The sequence below is a fragment of the Hypanus sabinus genome, chromosome 3 (genome assembly GCF_030144855.1).
Source record: "Hypanus sabinus isolate sHypSab1 chromosome 3, sHypSab1.hap1, whole genome shotgun sequence".
NCBI lineage: Eukaryota > Metazoa > Chordata > Chondrichthyes > Myliobatiformes > Dasyatidae > Hypanus > Hypanus sabinus.
The window spans coordinates 34,687,721-34,705,192 of record NC_082708.1 but is presented as its reverse complement, the minus strand read 5'-3'; the positions used below and the strand labels follow the sequence as shown (position 1 = coordinate 34,705,192).

General features: G+C 39.2%; 1 protein-coding gene across 3 annotated transcripts in view; it reads right to left on the bottom strand.

Moving 5' to 3' along the window:
* The window catches only part of ccdc169 (coiled-coil domain containing 169), a 110,281-nt gene that overhangs the window by 32,379 nt on the left and 60,430 nt on the right, over positions 1-17,472 (bottom strand). For 2 of the 3 annotated variants that reach the window (XR_009511116.1, XM_059964068.1), the window contains exons 5-7: positions 12,060-12,158; positions 11,240-11,293; positions 3,017-3,084 (exon numbers count right to left, since the gene is read on the bottom strand). Coding sequence is in view for 2 of the 3 variants with exons in the window: in XM_059964068.1 (XP_059820051.1) it covers positions 3,017-3,084; positions 11,240-11,293; positions 12,060-12,158 (221 nt within the window). In the remaining variant the exon portion in view is untranslated. The remainder of the gene's footprint in view (positions 1-3,016; positions 3,085-11,239; positions 11,294-12,059; positions 12,159-17,472) is intronic. The other variant, XM_059964069.1, reaches the window with a different exon arrangement.

Below are 17,472 nucleotides of genomic sequence, written 5' to 3'. Positions count from 1 at the left end.
GTGTTGGATCTCCTGTTAGGGAATGCGATAGGTCAGCTGACAGATGTATGTGTTGGGGAGCACTTCGGGTCCAGTGATCACAATAGCATTAGCTTCAATATAATTATGGAGAAGGACAGGACAGGACCTAGAGTTGAGATTTTTGATTGGAGAAAGGCTAACTTTGAGGAGATGCGAAGGGACTTAGAGAGAGTGGATTGGGTCAAGTTGTTTTATGGGAAGGATGTAATAGAGAAATGGAGGTCATTTAAGGGTGAAATTATGAGGGTACAGAATCTTTATGTTCCTGTTAGGTTGAAAGGAAAGGTTAAAGGTTTGAAAGCACCATGGTTTTCAAGGGATATTAGAAATTTGGTTCGGAAAAAGAGGGATTTCTACAATAGATATAGGCAGCATGGAGTAAAGGAATTGCTCGAGGAATATAAAGAATGTAAAAGGAATCTTAAGAAAGAGATTAGAAAAGCTAAAAGAAGATATGAGGTTGGTTTGGCAAATAAGGTGAAAGTAAATCCGAAAGGTTTCTACAGTTATATTAAAAGCAAGAGGATAGTGAGGGATAAAATTGGCCCCTTAGAGAATCAGAGAGGTCAGCTATGTGTGGAGCAGAGGGAGATGGGAGAGATTTTGAACGATTTCTTCTCTTCGGTATTCACTAAGGAGAAGGATATTGAATTGTGTAAGGTGTGGGAAACAAGTAAGGAAGTTATGGAACCTATGACAATTAAAGAGGTGGAAGTACTGGTGCTTTTAAGAAATTTAAAAGTGGATAAATCTCCGGGTCCTGACAGGATATTCCCCAGGACCTTGAGGGAAGTTTGTGTAGAAATAGCAGGAGCTCTGATGGAGATCTTTAAGATGTCATTAGAAACGGGGATTGTGCCGGAGGATTGGCGTATTGCTCATATGGGTCCATTGTTTAAAAAGGGTACTAGAAGTAAGCCTAGCAATTATAGACCTGTCAGTTTGACATCAGTGGTGGGTAAATTAATGGAAAGTATTCTTAGAGATAGTATTAATAATTATCTGGATAGACAGGATCTGATTAGGAGTAGCCAGCATGGATTTGTGCATGGAAAGTCATGTTTGACAAACCTTATTGAATTTTTTTAAGAAGTTACAAGGAATGTTGACGAGGGTAAGGCAGTGGATGTAGTCTACATGGACTTCAGCAAAGCCTTTGACAAAGTTCCACATGGAAGGTTAGTTAAAAAGATTCAGTCATTAGGTATTAATGCTGGAGTAATAAAATGGATTAAACAGTGGCTAGATGGGAGATGCCAGAGAATAGTGGTGGATAATTGTTTATCGGGATGGAGGCCGGTGACTAGCGGGGTGCCTCAGGGATCTGTTTTGTGCCCAATTTTGTTTGTAATATACATAAATGATCTGGATGATGGGCTGGTAAATTGGATTAGTAAGTATGCCGATGATACTAAGGTAGGAGGTGTTGTGGATAATGAGGTGGGTTTTCAAAGCGTGCAGGGAGATTTATGCCAGTTAGAGGAATGGGCTGAACGTTGGCAGATGGAGTTTAATGCTGAGAAGTGTGAGGTCCTACATTTTGGCAGGAATAATCCAAATAGAACATACAGGGTAAATGGTAGGGCATTGAGGAATGCAGTGGAATAGAGAGATCTAGGAATAACAGTGCATAGTTCCCTGAAGGTAGAGTCTCATGTAGATAGGGTGGTGAAGAAGGCTTTTGGAATGCTGGCCTTTATAAATCAAAGCATTGAGTACAGAAGTTGGGATGTAATGTTAAAATTATACAAGGCATTGGTAAGGCCAAATTTGGAATATTGTGTACAGTTCTGGTCACCAAATTATAGGAAAGATATCAATAAATTAGAGAGAGTGCAGAGACGATTTACTAGGATGTTACCTGGGTTTCAGCACTTAAGTTACAGAGAAAGGTTGAACAAGTTAGGTCTCTATTCATTGGAGCGTAGAAGGTTGAGGGGGGGATTTGATCGAGGTATTTAAAATTTTGAGAGGGATAGATAGAGTTGACGTGAATAGGCTGTTTCCATTGAGAGTAGGGGAGATTCAAACGAGAGGACATGATTTGAGAGTTAGGGGGCAGAAGTTTAAGGGAAACACGAGGGGGTATTTCTTTACTCAGAGAGTGATAGCTGTGTGGAATGAGCTTCCTGTAGAAGTAGTAGAGGCCAGTTCAGTTGTGTCATTTAAGGTAAAATTGGATAGGTATATGGACAGGAAAGGAGTGGAGGGTTATGGGCTGAGTGCGGGTAGGTGGGACTAGGTGAGATTAAGAGTTCGGCACGGACTAGGAGGGCCGAGATGGCCTGTTTCCATGCTGTGATTGTTATATGGTTATAACAAGATGGCTACATTACTGGCTTGCCTCTTCCCAAAGGTGGGTATTGGGAAAAACATGCTTTCAGTTATCTTTAATATCAGCTACTCTATGTTGCCATTGCTTTCAGTAAACAGTGGCGGCAACAGGTGGTGCCACCTGCTTGAGTTGGTTCAGCCCATACACTTGATCTGCTGCTTTTTAATGACAACCTATAGGTACTCAGTACAATTTCTGGAGTCCTTTCCAAAACTTAGGGCATTCATTACTCTACTTTGTTACCTAGAACCAGATTTTAAACAAAACTGTATTCTCCCCAGCCATCACTTCTAACTCTAATAAATAGTGGTTAGCCAGCGACCCAGGTTCAGTTCCTGCCGATATCTGTAAGGAGTTTGTATGTCCTCCCCATGATTGTGAATGCTTCCTCCAAGTGCTCAGGTTTCCTCCCAAGGACTAAAAAATGTACAAATTAATTTGTCATTGTAAATTGTCCTGTGATTAGGCTAGGGTTGAATAGGTGGGTTGCTGGGCAGTGCGTCTTGTTGGGCCAGAAAGTCCTGCTCTGCACGGCATTGCTAAAAAAATAAATAATTAAGTCTCAGCATTGGTTTTCTCATGCTATGAAATGTACCATTAAGTTCCCAAGCAAGTTTACTGTTGTGTAAAAATAACTGGCAAAATTGATAAAATACTTACATCAAAACGTTCATTTCCCTTGACCCCACTGCCTTCTGTTTCTTTGCTGCTGCAATTGATAAGCATGTCTATAGGAAAGTTAATTAGAAAAATAACTTCAAAAATCCACAGTTGATTGTTCTAATTGTCCTTTTTTAAGTTTCTCTTTTACTCCTATAAAGAAGCACTATTTTAACCAGAAATAAAACACAGAAGATGCTAGGAATCTGAAATAGAGGCTAAAAAGTCAAATGGCATTTGTCGAGAGAGAAACAGAGATAACAAGAAGTTTAAAAAAAATACGTACAAGATCAAAATCAGTCCTTCCAGTTGAGGCAACACTTCATCTGCAAGTCTGGGGTCATCTACTGTATCTGGTGCTCCTGGTGTGGCCTCTTGTATATCGGTGAGACCTGACGAAGATTGGGAGAACCACCACCAGAAAAGGAGAGATCTCCTGGTGGCTAGCCATTCCAATTCTACTTCCCATTCTAACATGCCAGTCTATGGCCTCCTCTACTGCTGCAATGAGGCCACCAGTTTGGAAGAGCAACACCTTATATTCTATCTGGGTAGCCTAAGGGCACGAACAAGGATTTCTCAAACCACCGGTAATTGACCCCATCTTCCTCCTTCACTGCTCCTCATTCCCATCTCCCCCTCTCACTTTATCTCCTTACCGGACCATTACACTCCTCTGGTGCTCCTCCCCTTCCCTTAATCTCTTATCCGATTCCCCCTTCTCTAGCCCTTTATCACCTTCTTGAATCAACTTCCTAGCTCTTTACTCAGTTTCACCTATCACCTACCACTTTGAATTTCTTCCTCCCCACCCCCACCCCCCACCTTCTTACTGTGACTTCTCATCTTTTTTTTCTTTCCAGTTCTGATTTAGGGTCTTGGCCTGAAACATCAACTGTTCATTCTTTTCCATAAATGCTGCCTGGCCTGCTGAGTTCCTCCAGCATTTTGTGAATGTCTTTTCTCATTTTTCAGCATTTGTTTGGTTCTTCAAGTTTCTGGTATCATTGATATTTTCCATACTGGGTAGAATTATATGCTTGATTCTATGATACTAAAATGACAACTTTATATGAGTAATCTCATAATGAATCTTCTTGAACATGAACAAGATAAGGAGATTGCCTTTGGTAATCTCTAGGTTCATTTGTATTCTATTCCACCCACCTCCCCATTTCCATCCTCAAATGCAGCAAATTAGAAGCTGTAGTTTGCATTTGCACTAAGATTTCTCTTTATTTTCAACATAAAACTTATTGCTTTGATTGTTCCCACAAATAGGAAAGAGTTAAAAGGAAGATAATCTTCTTACTTCTCCAAATAGCAATGAGACTGAACATAATTAGTGCCTTTCATATGCACCAGCGTAATAATTAAAGCAACAAGCTGCACATTTCTTTGACATCACATTTTCCTGTTTTTAAAAATAATTAATACCTCAGACAGAACCAGAATAATGTTGTAAATGTTTCCTGCATTTACAAAGTTTAAATAGTGAAGTATTTGACAATAACTTGAGTATTGTGACCACTGTTTCAGATTAATAATATTCATTTACTTACAATTCTGTTTTCCTCTACTTTTAACTATTGTTATCTGTATTATTAAATTTTATTTGCCAAGAACACATTTCAATTATTACTTTGTGTTTATATGCAATAAATATGGAATTGGTTAAAATGACTGCTTGTGTGACTAGTTGTGGATAAAACAGAAAATAATCAGTGCCCTTATTCCTGATGCCACTTTTCCTTTACTTACTCTCAATGATAACAATTCTTTTGAATTATGTGAACTAACGCATTCAAAGGACTGATGGATAACTACATCCTTGGTGAATTATATGGGAACATGAGATTCAAAGAACACAGAACATAAAACAGTACAGCACAGGAACAAGCCTTTTATCACAATGTTGTGCTGAGCCAAATAGATTAGTAATCAAATGGGCAACCTAGCTAATACCTTATGGGTACACAATGTCCGCATCCCTCCATTTTCCTCAAATTCATGTGCCTATCTAAACTTCTCTTAAAAGTCCCCAATGTTGCTGCCTTTACCGCCACCCTATCTCCTTTAAAATTACCCCTCTCACCTTAAATACACGCCCTCTAGTATTAAACATTTCAACCCTGGGAAAAAGATAAACACGAGATTCTGCTGATGCCGGCAATCCAGAGCAATACTCACAAAAAGCTAGAAGAACTCAACAGGTCAGGCATCTATGGAAAACAGTCAACATTTCAGGGCTGAGACCCTTCATTAGGACTGGAAAGGAAGGGAGAATAAAGAGGTGGAGGGGAAGGGAAAGAGGACAAACTCGGTGATAGGTGAAGCCAGGTGGGTGGGAAAGATAAAGGGCTGGAGAAGATGGAATCTGACAAGAGAGGAGAGTGGGCCATAGGAGAAAGGGAAGAAGGAAGGGCACCAGAGGGAAATGATAGGCAGCTGAGGAGAAGAGGCAAGAAGCAAGAGTGGGGAATAGAAGAAGAGGGTAGAGGGATGGGAAAAAAAGAGAACAATCAAAAAATTACTGGAAAGAGAAATTAATGTTCATGTTATCAGGTTGGAGGCCACCTAGATGGAATATGAAGTGTTCCCCTCTCTGAGGCATAGCTTTCTGTCCTCATCAAGGGGCTTATCTTTGTCTTCCTTCACTCAGACTTCAGTGAGTTCTGTGTCTGCCATGATACTGATCAATCCTTCCATCGCCTCTGTCTCCAAGCCCACTTCTTTGGCAAGAATTCTCCACCCTACACTAATGGCCACTTCTTCCATCTCCAAGCCACCTCCTCTTCTAGGACAACCTGCTCTGGTTTTCTGCCTGCTTTGGAGCTTTTCATCTTTAATTGCCAATGAGACATCAACCATTTTGATTTCAGCACTTCTCTCTCTCTCCACACCAATCCTAATCTTACCATCAAACTTGCAGATAAAAGAGCTGATGTTCTAGTGTGGCGGACTGACCTCTACCCTGCTCAGACCAGGCAGCAACTCTCAAAAGCTTCTTCTTACTTACCACTTGAAAAGGACCCCACTCCAGACCACCAGGCCACTGTCTCCTGCACCATCACTAACCTCATCAGATCTGGAGAACTCCCAACCATGGTCACCAAACTCATAGTTCCCTTAAGCCGCAAGGCTCTTTTCTACCTCCTACCCAGCACTGAACTAGGCCCATTGTCTCTGCCTGTTCCTGCCGCACTGAACTCGATTCACATACCTCAACTCCATTCTATCCAGCCTGGTTCAGTCCCTTCCAAGGTACATCTGTGACACTTCACATACTCTTGATCTCCCCAACAACTTCCAGTTCCCTGGCCTGACTACCTCATTTTTGTCATGGATGTCCATTACCTATACACTTCTATCCCCCATCAAGAAGGCGTAGAGCTCTTGGCTTCTTTCTCAACAAAAGACCCGACAAGATTCCCTCCACCACCATCCTCCTCCATATAACAGAACTAGTCTTCACCCTCGACAATTTCTCCTTCGGCTCCTCCCACTTTCTCCAACATCAAGAGATAGCCATGAGCACTTGCATGACCCTAACTATGCCTGCCTTTACGTTGGCTATGCAGAACAGTCCACAGTCCAAGCTCCCCAGCTCTTTCTGCACCACACTGCATTGGTGCTGTTTCATGCACCCATGCTGAGCTCGTCAATATCATCAACCTTATCTCCAACTTCCACCCTGTCCTTAAATTTACTTGGTCCATTTTTGATACTCCATCTCTGGAGACAAATTTTCTAACAACGTCTTTGATAAACCTACCAATTCCCATAGCTATCCTGATTATACCTCTTCCCATCCTCTCTCCATCTTCAAAGAACAGTGTTTCCCTTCCTCCACTGTTGATGCTGTGCTCACTCTGCACCTCCAGGAATTTACTGCATATCCATGCGCTCACCCCCTCTTCCCACCAGCTTAACAGGGATAGAGTACCTCTTTCCAGCTACCACTTCATGAGCCTCCACATCCAGCACATCATTTTCCACAACTTCCACCATCTTCAATGGAATCCTACCACCAAATGCATTTTTACACTCCACTCTCTCCCTCCCAACTCTCCGCATTCTGCAGAGATCACTCCTTCCATGATTCTCTAGTCCATTCGTTCCTCCCCACTAAACTCCCTCCTGGCAAATATCCCTGTAAGTGAGAGAAATGCTAAACCTGCCCATTCACCTCCTCCCTCTTCTCCATTCAAGGCACCAAACAGTCCTCTCAGGTGAGCCAACACTTTACCTGTGAACCTATTGGAGCCGTCAATTGTAGACAATGCTCCCAATGCAGCCACCTCTACGTTGGAGAGGTCTGATGTAAAATGGGGGGCCACTTTGTTAAGCAACTCTGCTTCATCCAGCAAAAGCAGAACTTCCTGGTGGCCAACCATTTAAAATCCTATCCCCATTCCCATTCTGACATGTCAATCCATGGCCTCACCTCCATTCAGGGCCATGATCTTCTGCCAAGATGAAGCCACTGACAAGATGGAGGACCTACACCTCATATTCCATCTAGGTAGCCTCCAACCTGATGGCATGAACATTGATTTCTCCTTCCAGTAACTTTTTAGTTTTTCTCTTTCTCCCCCTTCCCTTTCCCTCTTCTTCTATTCCCCACTCCACCTCTTCTCCAGCATTTTGTGTGTGTTGCTCTGGGAGAAAAGATACTGTCTCTCTACTCTACCTATGCCTCTCACAATCTTATAAACTTCTATCAGAATTCCCCTCAGCCTCTGCCGCTCTAGAGAAAACAACCCGAGCTTATCTAACCTCACATTATAGCATGTACCCTCTGATCCAGGCTACACTTTGGTAAATCTGTTCTGCACTCTCTCCAAAGCCTGTACATCCTTCTTATACTTGGGTGACCGAAACTGCATGCAATACTCTAGAAGCAGCCTAACTAATGTTTTATAAAGCTGCAACACACCTTCCTGACTTTTGAACTCAATCCCTTAACTAATAAGTCCCTTTGTCTTCCATGGGCAAGCCAGTTCTGAATCCAAACAGCCAATTCACCATTGATCCCATGCATCTTAATCTTCTAGATGAGTCTTCCGTGATTGACCTTGTCAAACACCTTACTAAAATCCACGTACAGTTCTACCTTCATCACCTCGTCAATAAAGTCAATCAAGTTAGTAAGACCTGACTTGCCCCACACAAAACTGCGCTGGCTCTCCCTAACTAGGCTATGGTTTTCCAAATGCTCATAAATCCTATCCCAAAGAATTTGCTCCAATGAGACACTGATCTGTAGCTTCCAGGATTATCCCTGGTATCCTTCTTGAAAAAAGTGGCAATGAAATCAAAGTATAATTTTGTTTCCTTTTATAAGATGATTATATTAAGCTGTAAACTACAGCCACAAGAGCAAGTTAATGCTTTAAAAAGATCTGAAAGGGTATAAGCACAAACCTTACATTTTTATGACAATTCTACTTACATAATAATGTTCCAGTTTGGATTATGTTGCTATATATATAAATATTCAGATAAAGAATTCAAGGGATAGAATAAATTAAGTTAATTGTGCCATGTGTCAACTGTGGTTCAGTTCTTTCCTTAATTACATTCATAAGTCATTCTGGAGATTTGAACAGTACAAAATGAGCACTGAATATTTTTTCCACAAACAAGAGAAAATCTGCAGATGCTGGAAATCCAAGCAACACACACAAGATACTGAAGGAACTCAGCAGGCCAGGCAGCATCTAAGGAAGAGAGTATAGTCGATGTTTCAGGCCCAGATTCTTCATCCGGATTGGAGAAAAAAAGATGAGGTCAGAATTAGAAGGTGGGGCAGGAAAGGAAGAAACTCAAGGTGACAGCTGAAACTGGGACGGGGAGGGGTGAAGTAAAGAGCTAGAAGTTGATTGGTAAAAGAGATACAGGGCTGGAGAAAGGGGGACCTGACAGGAGAGGTTTCACCTATTGCTTTGTGTTTCTTCCTCCCCTCTCTCTCAACTTCAAACTCTGACTCCTCATCTTTTTATCTCCAGTCCTGATGAAGGATCTCGGCATGAAATGTCGACTGTACTCTTTTCCATTGATGCTGCCTGGCCTGCTGAGTTCCTCCAGCATTTTGTGTATGTTGACTGAATATTTTTTGAGATGATTGATGAATTGAGTTTGGAGAAACAAATCGCATGTCACACTTCTAAGGAATTTTTTTCCTGTATTCTACCAAGAATCATTCCTCATTCAGTGACACATGAAACAGGCTATCTGTTATTTATAATGCTGTTGTTTATGATATCCTGATGTGCCACGGATCCTGCAATGCAAATCCAAATTCCTTCACAGACTACAAAGCACTTTTAGGATATTTAATAAGTTATAACTGAACCCTAGAGTTCATAGAAGGTTCTACATAAAGTGAAACCGAAAGAGTCATGAACAGTAGGATTAATATGATAAAAATATGGTCTTTAACCAGTGTTACATTTTGCTTTACTAATGATAAGGAAATTTTATTATTGAATTGATCCATTTTGATTTGCATCCTCCACAATCTGAACCATTGGTCTAGAAAGGAAAGTTGCCCAGCAGAAAGGAAGTTCTGGAGTACGAGGTAAAAGTGGTAATTCATAAGATTGGATAGTACAGATTATGAATTATCCACCCTGCCTGTGCTCCAGTGCTAAAAGAATGAGTGAAGATTTAAAAAATGTGAAGATTGTACCTTTGAATAGTTTTGGGAATGTGCATTACTTGCCTGTTAACAATTATTTGCCAAGAAATTAGAGCTGTCTGCTCCCATTTCTATGAGTGAAATGCACATGGAACTACTTTGGCATGTTTTGAAATGTTTACATTAATTTCCTGCTGAAATACTGTCCAGAGGGAAATTGACCCACAAACTTAACAGCAGGAGACAACTTCCTTCTGCAAAAGACACTCACAGCAAGAATAGAAAAAGAAAATTCTGGAAATACTTCTGCAGCAGGTCAAGCATAGTTTATTTGTATACTTTTACAGCAAAAGTGGTTAAGATACTTGATAAGCAAGCAATGAGGGTTAAGAGAACAATCAGATTAGCGTGGTAGTGCATGTTTGAAAATCAAGTGGCCTCACAAAGATTTTAATTCATCTGCTCATAGATAGACATTACTTGAAATTTAAGAGCTCTCTAATGGAAATTACCTAAATACATTTAGAAATCGACAGGAACAGATCTGTATGTTTAGTTCTGATAAAGATTGCTGAGCTGAAACTTGGTTTCTCTTCAGTTTCTGCTTGATCAGCTGAGAAGCATTTTGTTTCTAGTTGCACATACATTGTACCTGGTGCAAGTATAAAGCCATTAACACCATAATCAAAGAACTGGTTCTTTCATTTATTTGTCAATGGGATATCAGTGGCAGTGCCAGCAATTGTCAACCGTTCCTAATTACTGCTGAACTGAGCATCCTGGATGTTAAAAGTCAACCGCATTGGTAGATCTACAGTCACGTGGGGCCACACTGGTTAAAGATGGCTGATGGTTCATGACCCATTAATGAACCAGAATGATTTTTACATCAATCCAGTAGTGTCATGGTAAGAGCAGATATTTTAAACTACTGGAATTTAAATTCCCGAGCTCTCATGGTGGGATTTTGACTTGTGTTTCTAGAATGAGTCGAGAACTCTGACTGCTGGTCTTAGTCACTTAACCATGGTGCATGACTTATCTGTGTTTATAGTCAGTTTGAATGTCATAAAACACATTTTTTAACTTCCAGATTTTTAGATTGCATAGTATTTTTAACTTGCTTATTATGGTGCTAATTATAAATTAAGAAATTAAAGGCCCAAGGTTCACACATTATTTAAAAAAATTAGTTGCTGAAATGAATATATTTAGTCAATTTTTGTTTATGTCTGCTAAAACATGTAGACTTAAATGAGTTATTAAGCAGTCAATTTTCCATTAGTAGGGGAAGTCATAAATCCAAGAAGGTTTTTGTTTTAAAAATCAATTGTATATCCTCATTCACTTCCATCATGCTATGGAGTTCTTAAATCATTCCAGGAAGTACTGCAATGGTTTCTTCATCAATTGATAATTGCAACAATCAATGCAACAACTGGAGAAAGAATTCTTTGCAAAATACTTAGGTTCCTGTGTTGGTTTCAACTTGTGAGGTTAGTTAACAAAATCATTCAAAATAATGCCAAGGAATATATTGGAATGTCTCATCAATTACCCCACCAAGGGAATGAACTTACGTGTTCAATTTCTGTCAGGTAAGTGTGACGATCATCATTGGCTTTATGGTAAGCCTGAAGGAAAAACAAAGCAATTGAACAAAGTTTGGTTAGCTGACTGATCCTGTGTGGAGAAATGTTGAATCCTAGCTTAGTGCTGTCCAAGAGAATTTGATGACCAGCTATGGAATCTGACTCCACTGCTTTTGTCAAGTGCAGAGACTTTAGCAGCATTGTTTTATATACATGTAATTATGCTTCTTGTGTACCAATTAAAGCAAATAAAGTTCCCTAATAGGTCAAAAATGCTTGCATTTTTACCTAACTTAGAGAAAGTCAAAAGAAAAAAATAATAAATATTGTTATTATAAACATGAGTAAGTCTGCAAATGTTGGAAATCCAAAGCAACACACACAAAATGCTGGAGGAACTCAGTTGGCCAGGCAGAATCTATGGAAATGAATAGATTGTCAATGAGACCCTTCTTCAGGACAATTTAGTATACTGTTTTTCAAATTGGAAGTTATAAGTCCAGAAAAATATATAATGTTTGCAAAATTCCATTTTAAATAAGTACTCACAGAATACTTTAAATAAGTTTCACAGAATCCACTGGATAATCTTCTAGAGCTTAAACTGGCACTGGAATTGTTGGGGATAATTCACTGCACACTTCCAACTGAGAGTCATACTTAAAAGGAATGTATGTTGGAAAGCTAACTGCAGAACTGAGGATGCAGAGTCGGTGAATTTGTCCAGGCATTTTTAATAAACAATGAATAGATATACTTATAACTACCAGGTTTTAAAGCTGCTCAAAATATAAACTCTGAAACAAACCTTTGCTTCTTGTTCTATTCTCCACTCATAATTTTTAAGCTGGTTTAGAAGACTTTTCTTTTCTTTGTCCAGTTGCTTTATCATTTGTTGAAGTGCACCCTGCAGAAACATAATTTTGGAGATTCAGTGATCTGCTGACTCTTAATCCAAAAAAAATCATGAATATTTTCCAATTTTAGGATGAAATTCAGTGTTTAATATTTTACTTTGTTATTGCATTTTGAAAGTGTATAAACTTTCAAGACAATACATCAGACCATGCAGTTGATAGAAATTGAGTGAATAGTCAGGCGTTAAAGGACAAAAGGACCTTTATCATTTTTGGTGTCAAAATGTTTGTTGTGATGCATCTAGTGTGGTGGTATAGTGGTTAGTGCTTGTCACTCTCATTTTCAGCTTCCACCACTGGCTAGCAGTCTTGCGAAAAGGCTCATTGGCAACACATGGAAAATGAACTCCTTTTAGACTCAGGCTGAGCTACAGAGGATGGGGAGGAGGTCTGGCTGCTGTACACATTGCACACAGGCCCATTGTATGTAGACCCAGCCATAGGTAAATAGCCCCACTACCTTGTCGGCAGCCTCATGAGAGATGAAGGCTACAGAAATAAACCCAGACAGCAAATCTAGAGTTGAATCCATAAGGTGGCTGGACACCATTGAACATCCTTCCAGCAGCTTCTGCAGCCAAGCTGGTGCCAAATGTATTGTTTCCCAAGCTTTCCTTTGGACTACGCTGGTGAGACTGAGACGGGGATCTTGACAACTGGGCATCTCAGGATCTCTTACCATCTGCCCTGGCTTGTGAAGATTATCATCATCACCCACTTCCCTTTGAGACAGACGGATACCAACCTCCAAAGGACAAGAGGACAACTAGGGAAGCGAAATATTTCACTACAAAATATGATAAGTTGGAATCTATATTTGAATAATCTTGAAACAACATTGCTGGAGTTATCAACTATCTGTTGAGTTGATGAAATTACAGTAAAAATACAGGTGCTGGAGACATTAGCCATTTCTCTTCATACAAAGCTGTTAGATACTTTCATTTAAATTTAGAATTTGTACACAATATTTTCCTTTATAAACATATTCATTTGAATATAATTTGCATATTTTCTCAAATGCTGCTTTATAACAGAGTGACAGAATGAACAGCTGTTTCAGGAGATACTGCATTGTGATCCCAAAGCACCTGACATCTATCTGTCTCATTACAATAATCAAACATCTACATGACAATTCTCAAATGTGTGGATTTGGTTGAAATGCATTTTCAATCCTGACCTATTGCAGGACTGTCAATGTAACCTAGACAAGTAGATCAGCAGTATCTTTTTGTAGATGGAAGGTATGAATACCCAGCCAATGATGAGCAACACATTTACCTGACAAAGATTTTCCCATGCTTGTTTGAAATTTCATGGTAATTTGTACTCTTGATCTGTAGTTCATCAGTTCTTTGCTTGAATGATTGATGGAAAATTGCCACTTACTCAAGAAAGTCTCCATAGTGGGGTGATTATTTCAAGCTAAATTTTCAAACCTAATTTTCCAAATTATGTGCATGAAACTTGTTAATTGCATTTTGGGGATATCCTAAAGAAGCTTTGAGATTTTTGATTGGAATGATGCTTTGGTAACTGGTTGGCTATAATCAGCCAATTTTAAGCATGCAACATGATTTCTTTAAAACACGTAATATTCTGAGTTTATTGATAGAATTAATACAGAGCGGCTGCTTACTCTGGAAAATCTGGAACTGGAGAACATCATCTTGAGATAAAGACAGAAATGAGGAGAAATAATTTTGAAATTCTCAACCCAGCAGATGGTGGATGTTTAGTCAATGTGCATGCTTATTTAAATAGAGACTGCCCAATTTCTAGGTGTAAGCGAATTGAGGAACATAGGGATTGGGCCTGAACACTGAGTGACATTTGCATTTCCTCCAAACTACCATTTATTCCCTAATTCACTTCCCAGTCATCCTCTTGTTATTTTATCTCTTCTTCCCTTCCATCCATCACAAACTTTCCCATTTCAAAAAACAACTCCTCCTCCCCCCTTCGCTTATCTGTAATGATTCCCAGTTCCAGTAAACAATTGTTAATTGCTTCTTTCTCCACAGATGCTGCAAGACAAACTAATCATTTTCACAAATTAGCTACATACCTTTCAAATGGTTGAGAGAATTCTATAAATGGAACATTGATCATCAAATGTTTGCTATATTTGTATTTCAATTTGTTATCTAATTGTTGGCATTATTTAAAACCAGGATAAAATAGAAACTGAGAGTTAATAAAAATAGATTTCAATTTAATCCTTTACAAATCTTGCTACAGTCTTGTAAGGAATTACTGTATGCACAATGTATCTATTCAAATGTCTTTTTAAATGTTGTTATTGTACCTGCCTTAGCTACTTTTTCTGGCAGCTTGTTCCATATATATACTGCTCTCTATGTAAAGAAGTTGACTCTCAGGACCCTTTTAAATCTTTCCCTTCTCACCTTAAACCTCTTGTGCCCTCTAGTTTTTGTTTTTCTACCCTAGTAAATGCATCCATGATTTTATACATCTCTATGAGGACATCCCCGAGTCCCTATTTAAACAAGTTTTTTTTTAGTTTTCAGAGTATGCTTATCAAAAAAAATGCAAATTCCAACAGAAAAATAAGAATGAAACATGGCTTAATGTATAAGTGTAATTTAGTGTCCTAATTCAATGTAATTAATGTGATAGTAGAGACAAGGTTTCCAAAGCAACAGGAATATTAACAGGCTTATTATCATGGTCTCTCTCAAGAAATTAAAATCATTGATGCAGACTTCTTTAAAATTTGTCCATGTCTTCAGAGAGTGGTGTCAGATGCTAACGAATTTTGAGTTCTGATGAAGGCTTGCACACTTGAAATGTTCACCATTTCTCTTTCCACAGATGTTGCTGAGATTTTCCAGCTTTTTGTTTTTGTTTAAAAACACTACAGATACTGGAGATCTTAAATTTTATTTTTGCTAATAGATTCTGTGCTAACCAAGGCTTATATATAAACCACATTTAATAATGCACTTATTGATAGTGATGTGATTATTGGTTGCTTGTATTTTCTTGAATATACAATGCATGCAGCACCTTAGAATGACCAGCTGACAATCCTACATTTATTCATTATTATGATTTTTCCATCAACTATGACCACATAAGTGCCAATGCATTTACCCTCTCAATGATGGGGTCTAACCATCTATCCTAGATGTTCAATAGTATGACATCATTGAGTTTCACTACCATCAAAATCTGAGGAGTCTCCACTGAACAGAAACTAACAGGATCATGCATATAAAAGCAGTTACTTCACCATTCAGTAGCTGTTTATCCTACAGCATGAGATTTGCCTACCAATTTTCCCCAAAGATATCTACAAGGCAGAAACAGTTCTGATGAAAATGCCTTCCTCTTGCCCAAATGAATGCTATGCCAACAACAAAAAAGGAGCCTGACAAAACAACCCTTTTCACAAGCTAAATATTCATTCCTTCTATCTACAAAATGTACTACTTATTTACTTAAGTTATGCTGACAAACTTCTCCTACCAAGTGAACAGGGTAGTACAGCCCATCCTCCTCTTCTGACATGATGGCACCAACCTCAGGTTAGAGGAACAACACCTCATATTCTGTCTAGGTAGCCTCCAAACTGGTGGCATGAACTTTGGTTTCTGCAACTTCCAGTAACTTTCGCCTCCCTCTCCCCTCTTCTTCAGTACCCCATTCTGGTTTCTTACCTCTTCTGCCTATTACTTCTCTCTGGTACCCCTCCTCCTCCCCATTCTCCCATGGTCCATTCATCTCTCTTATCAGATTCCTTCTTCTCCAGCCTTTTGTATTTTCCACCTATCACCTCGCAGCTTCTTACTTTATCCCTCCTCCCTTATCTGCTTGGCTTCACCTATGACCTTCTAGCTTGTCCTCCCTCCACCACCCACCTTCTTATTCTGTCATTTTCCCCTTTCATTTCCAGTCTTGGTGAGGGTTTCAGCCTGAAACATTGACTACTTATTTATTTCCATAGATGCTGCCTGGCCTGCTGAGTTCATCCAGTATTTTGCATAGGAAGACCACCAGCCCTTATTGCAAGAGGATTTGAATATAAGAATGAAGACAAGTAACTATCCCATGGAGCCCTGATGAGATTGAAATGGGATGCTGTACAAAGATTCTTTTTCTTCCTAATGTAAAGAAAGCTTTCGTTCTGATAGATGCCCACGATGATTCAACAGATCGATTTCTGGGATGGTGATTTTGTTGCATGAGGAGAACATGAGCAGACTGGGCCTATTGTCTTAGAAGAATGAGAGGTAATTCATAAAAGTATACAAACTCTCTATAGAATAGTTGCAGGGTTTGATGTTTCCCCTGGATGGGGTGTCCAAAAATGAAAACAACAATTGCATAATAAGACATTAGACAATTAGGAAAAAGAAAAAAAATGTCACCTTAAAGATAATGACCGTGAAGAATTCTCTACTCTAAAGGGCTGTCTAGCCAGGAAAATAGCACTGAGGATGAAGGAAAAAATAGCCCTAACTTTGTTAAGTCTGACAATAAAGAGCCAAGTGGTCTATTTCTATTTTTGATTATTCAAGGGTCTAATTTGGAATGGCCATAAAGTTTCAGTTTTGCCAGCAATAGCTTTTCTAAATGATTTTTTAAAAAATTCTTTCGTCTTGAAGTATAAGTCATTACTATTGGTCTTTCTGTGGTCTGATATCATACACTTACGTTCCGTTTTGAATAAGGTGTATATGAAATTTAAGTATCATACATTTGAACAATGTGCATGTCATCGAGAATAGAAAGTAAACACTGTTTTTATCAGTTATCAAACCCCACCAAACCAATATCGCTGTTGAAAGATAATGAAAAGCCTGAAGATTCTAGAAATCTGGAGTTCTGATGAAGGGTGTTCAACCTGAAACATTGGTTTTGTTTCTCCTTCCCCAAATGCTGTCTGAGCTGCTGAGAGTTTCCAGTATTTTCTGTTTTTGTTTTAAATCCCCACTAAAAGTTTCTACTTTGGGTCCATACATATGCATAGTAATCGATGCATTCATAAAGGAGTGGATGGGGATTACAATCCAAAAACAAGTGACTATCCACATGAAAATTGTTACTAGTGAGATAGAGACTTTAGATGCAAAGCTGTAAGTGCCTTGTCACCCCATCCAGACATATTTTCTCTTCATTTCACCAATTCCATCTCATTCTCCTGCTATACCGATTATATTGATCAGATTATGTAACGTACAGCAGACAGAGACTATTCACAATAGTTAAGCGAGCAGAAACTCAATCTGTGTGCTCTGGTCCTGTTCCCCACTAAAGTGCTACATGCACCATGGT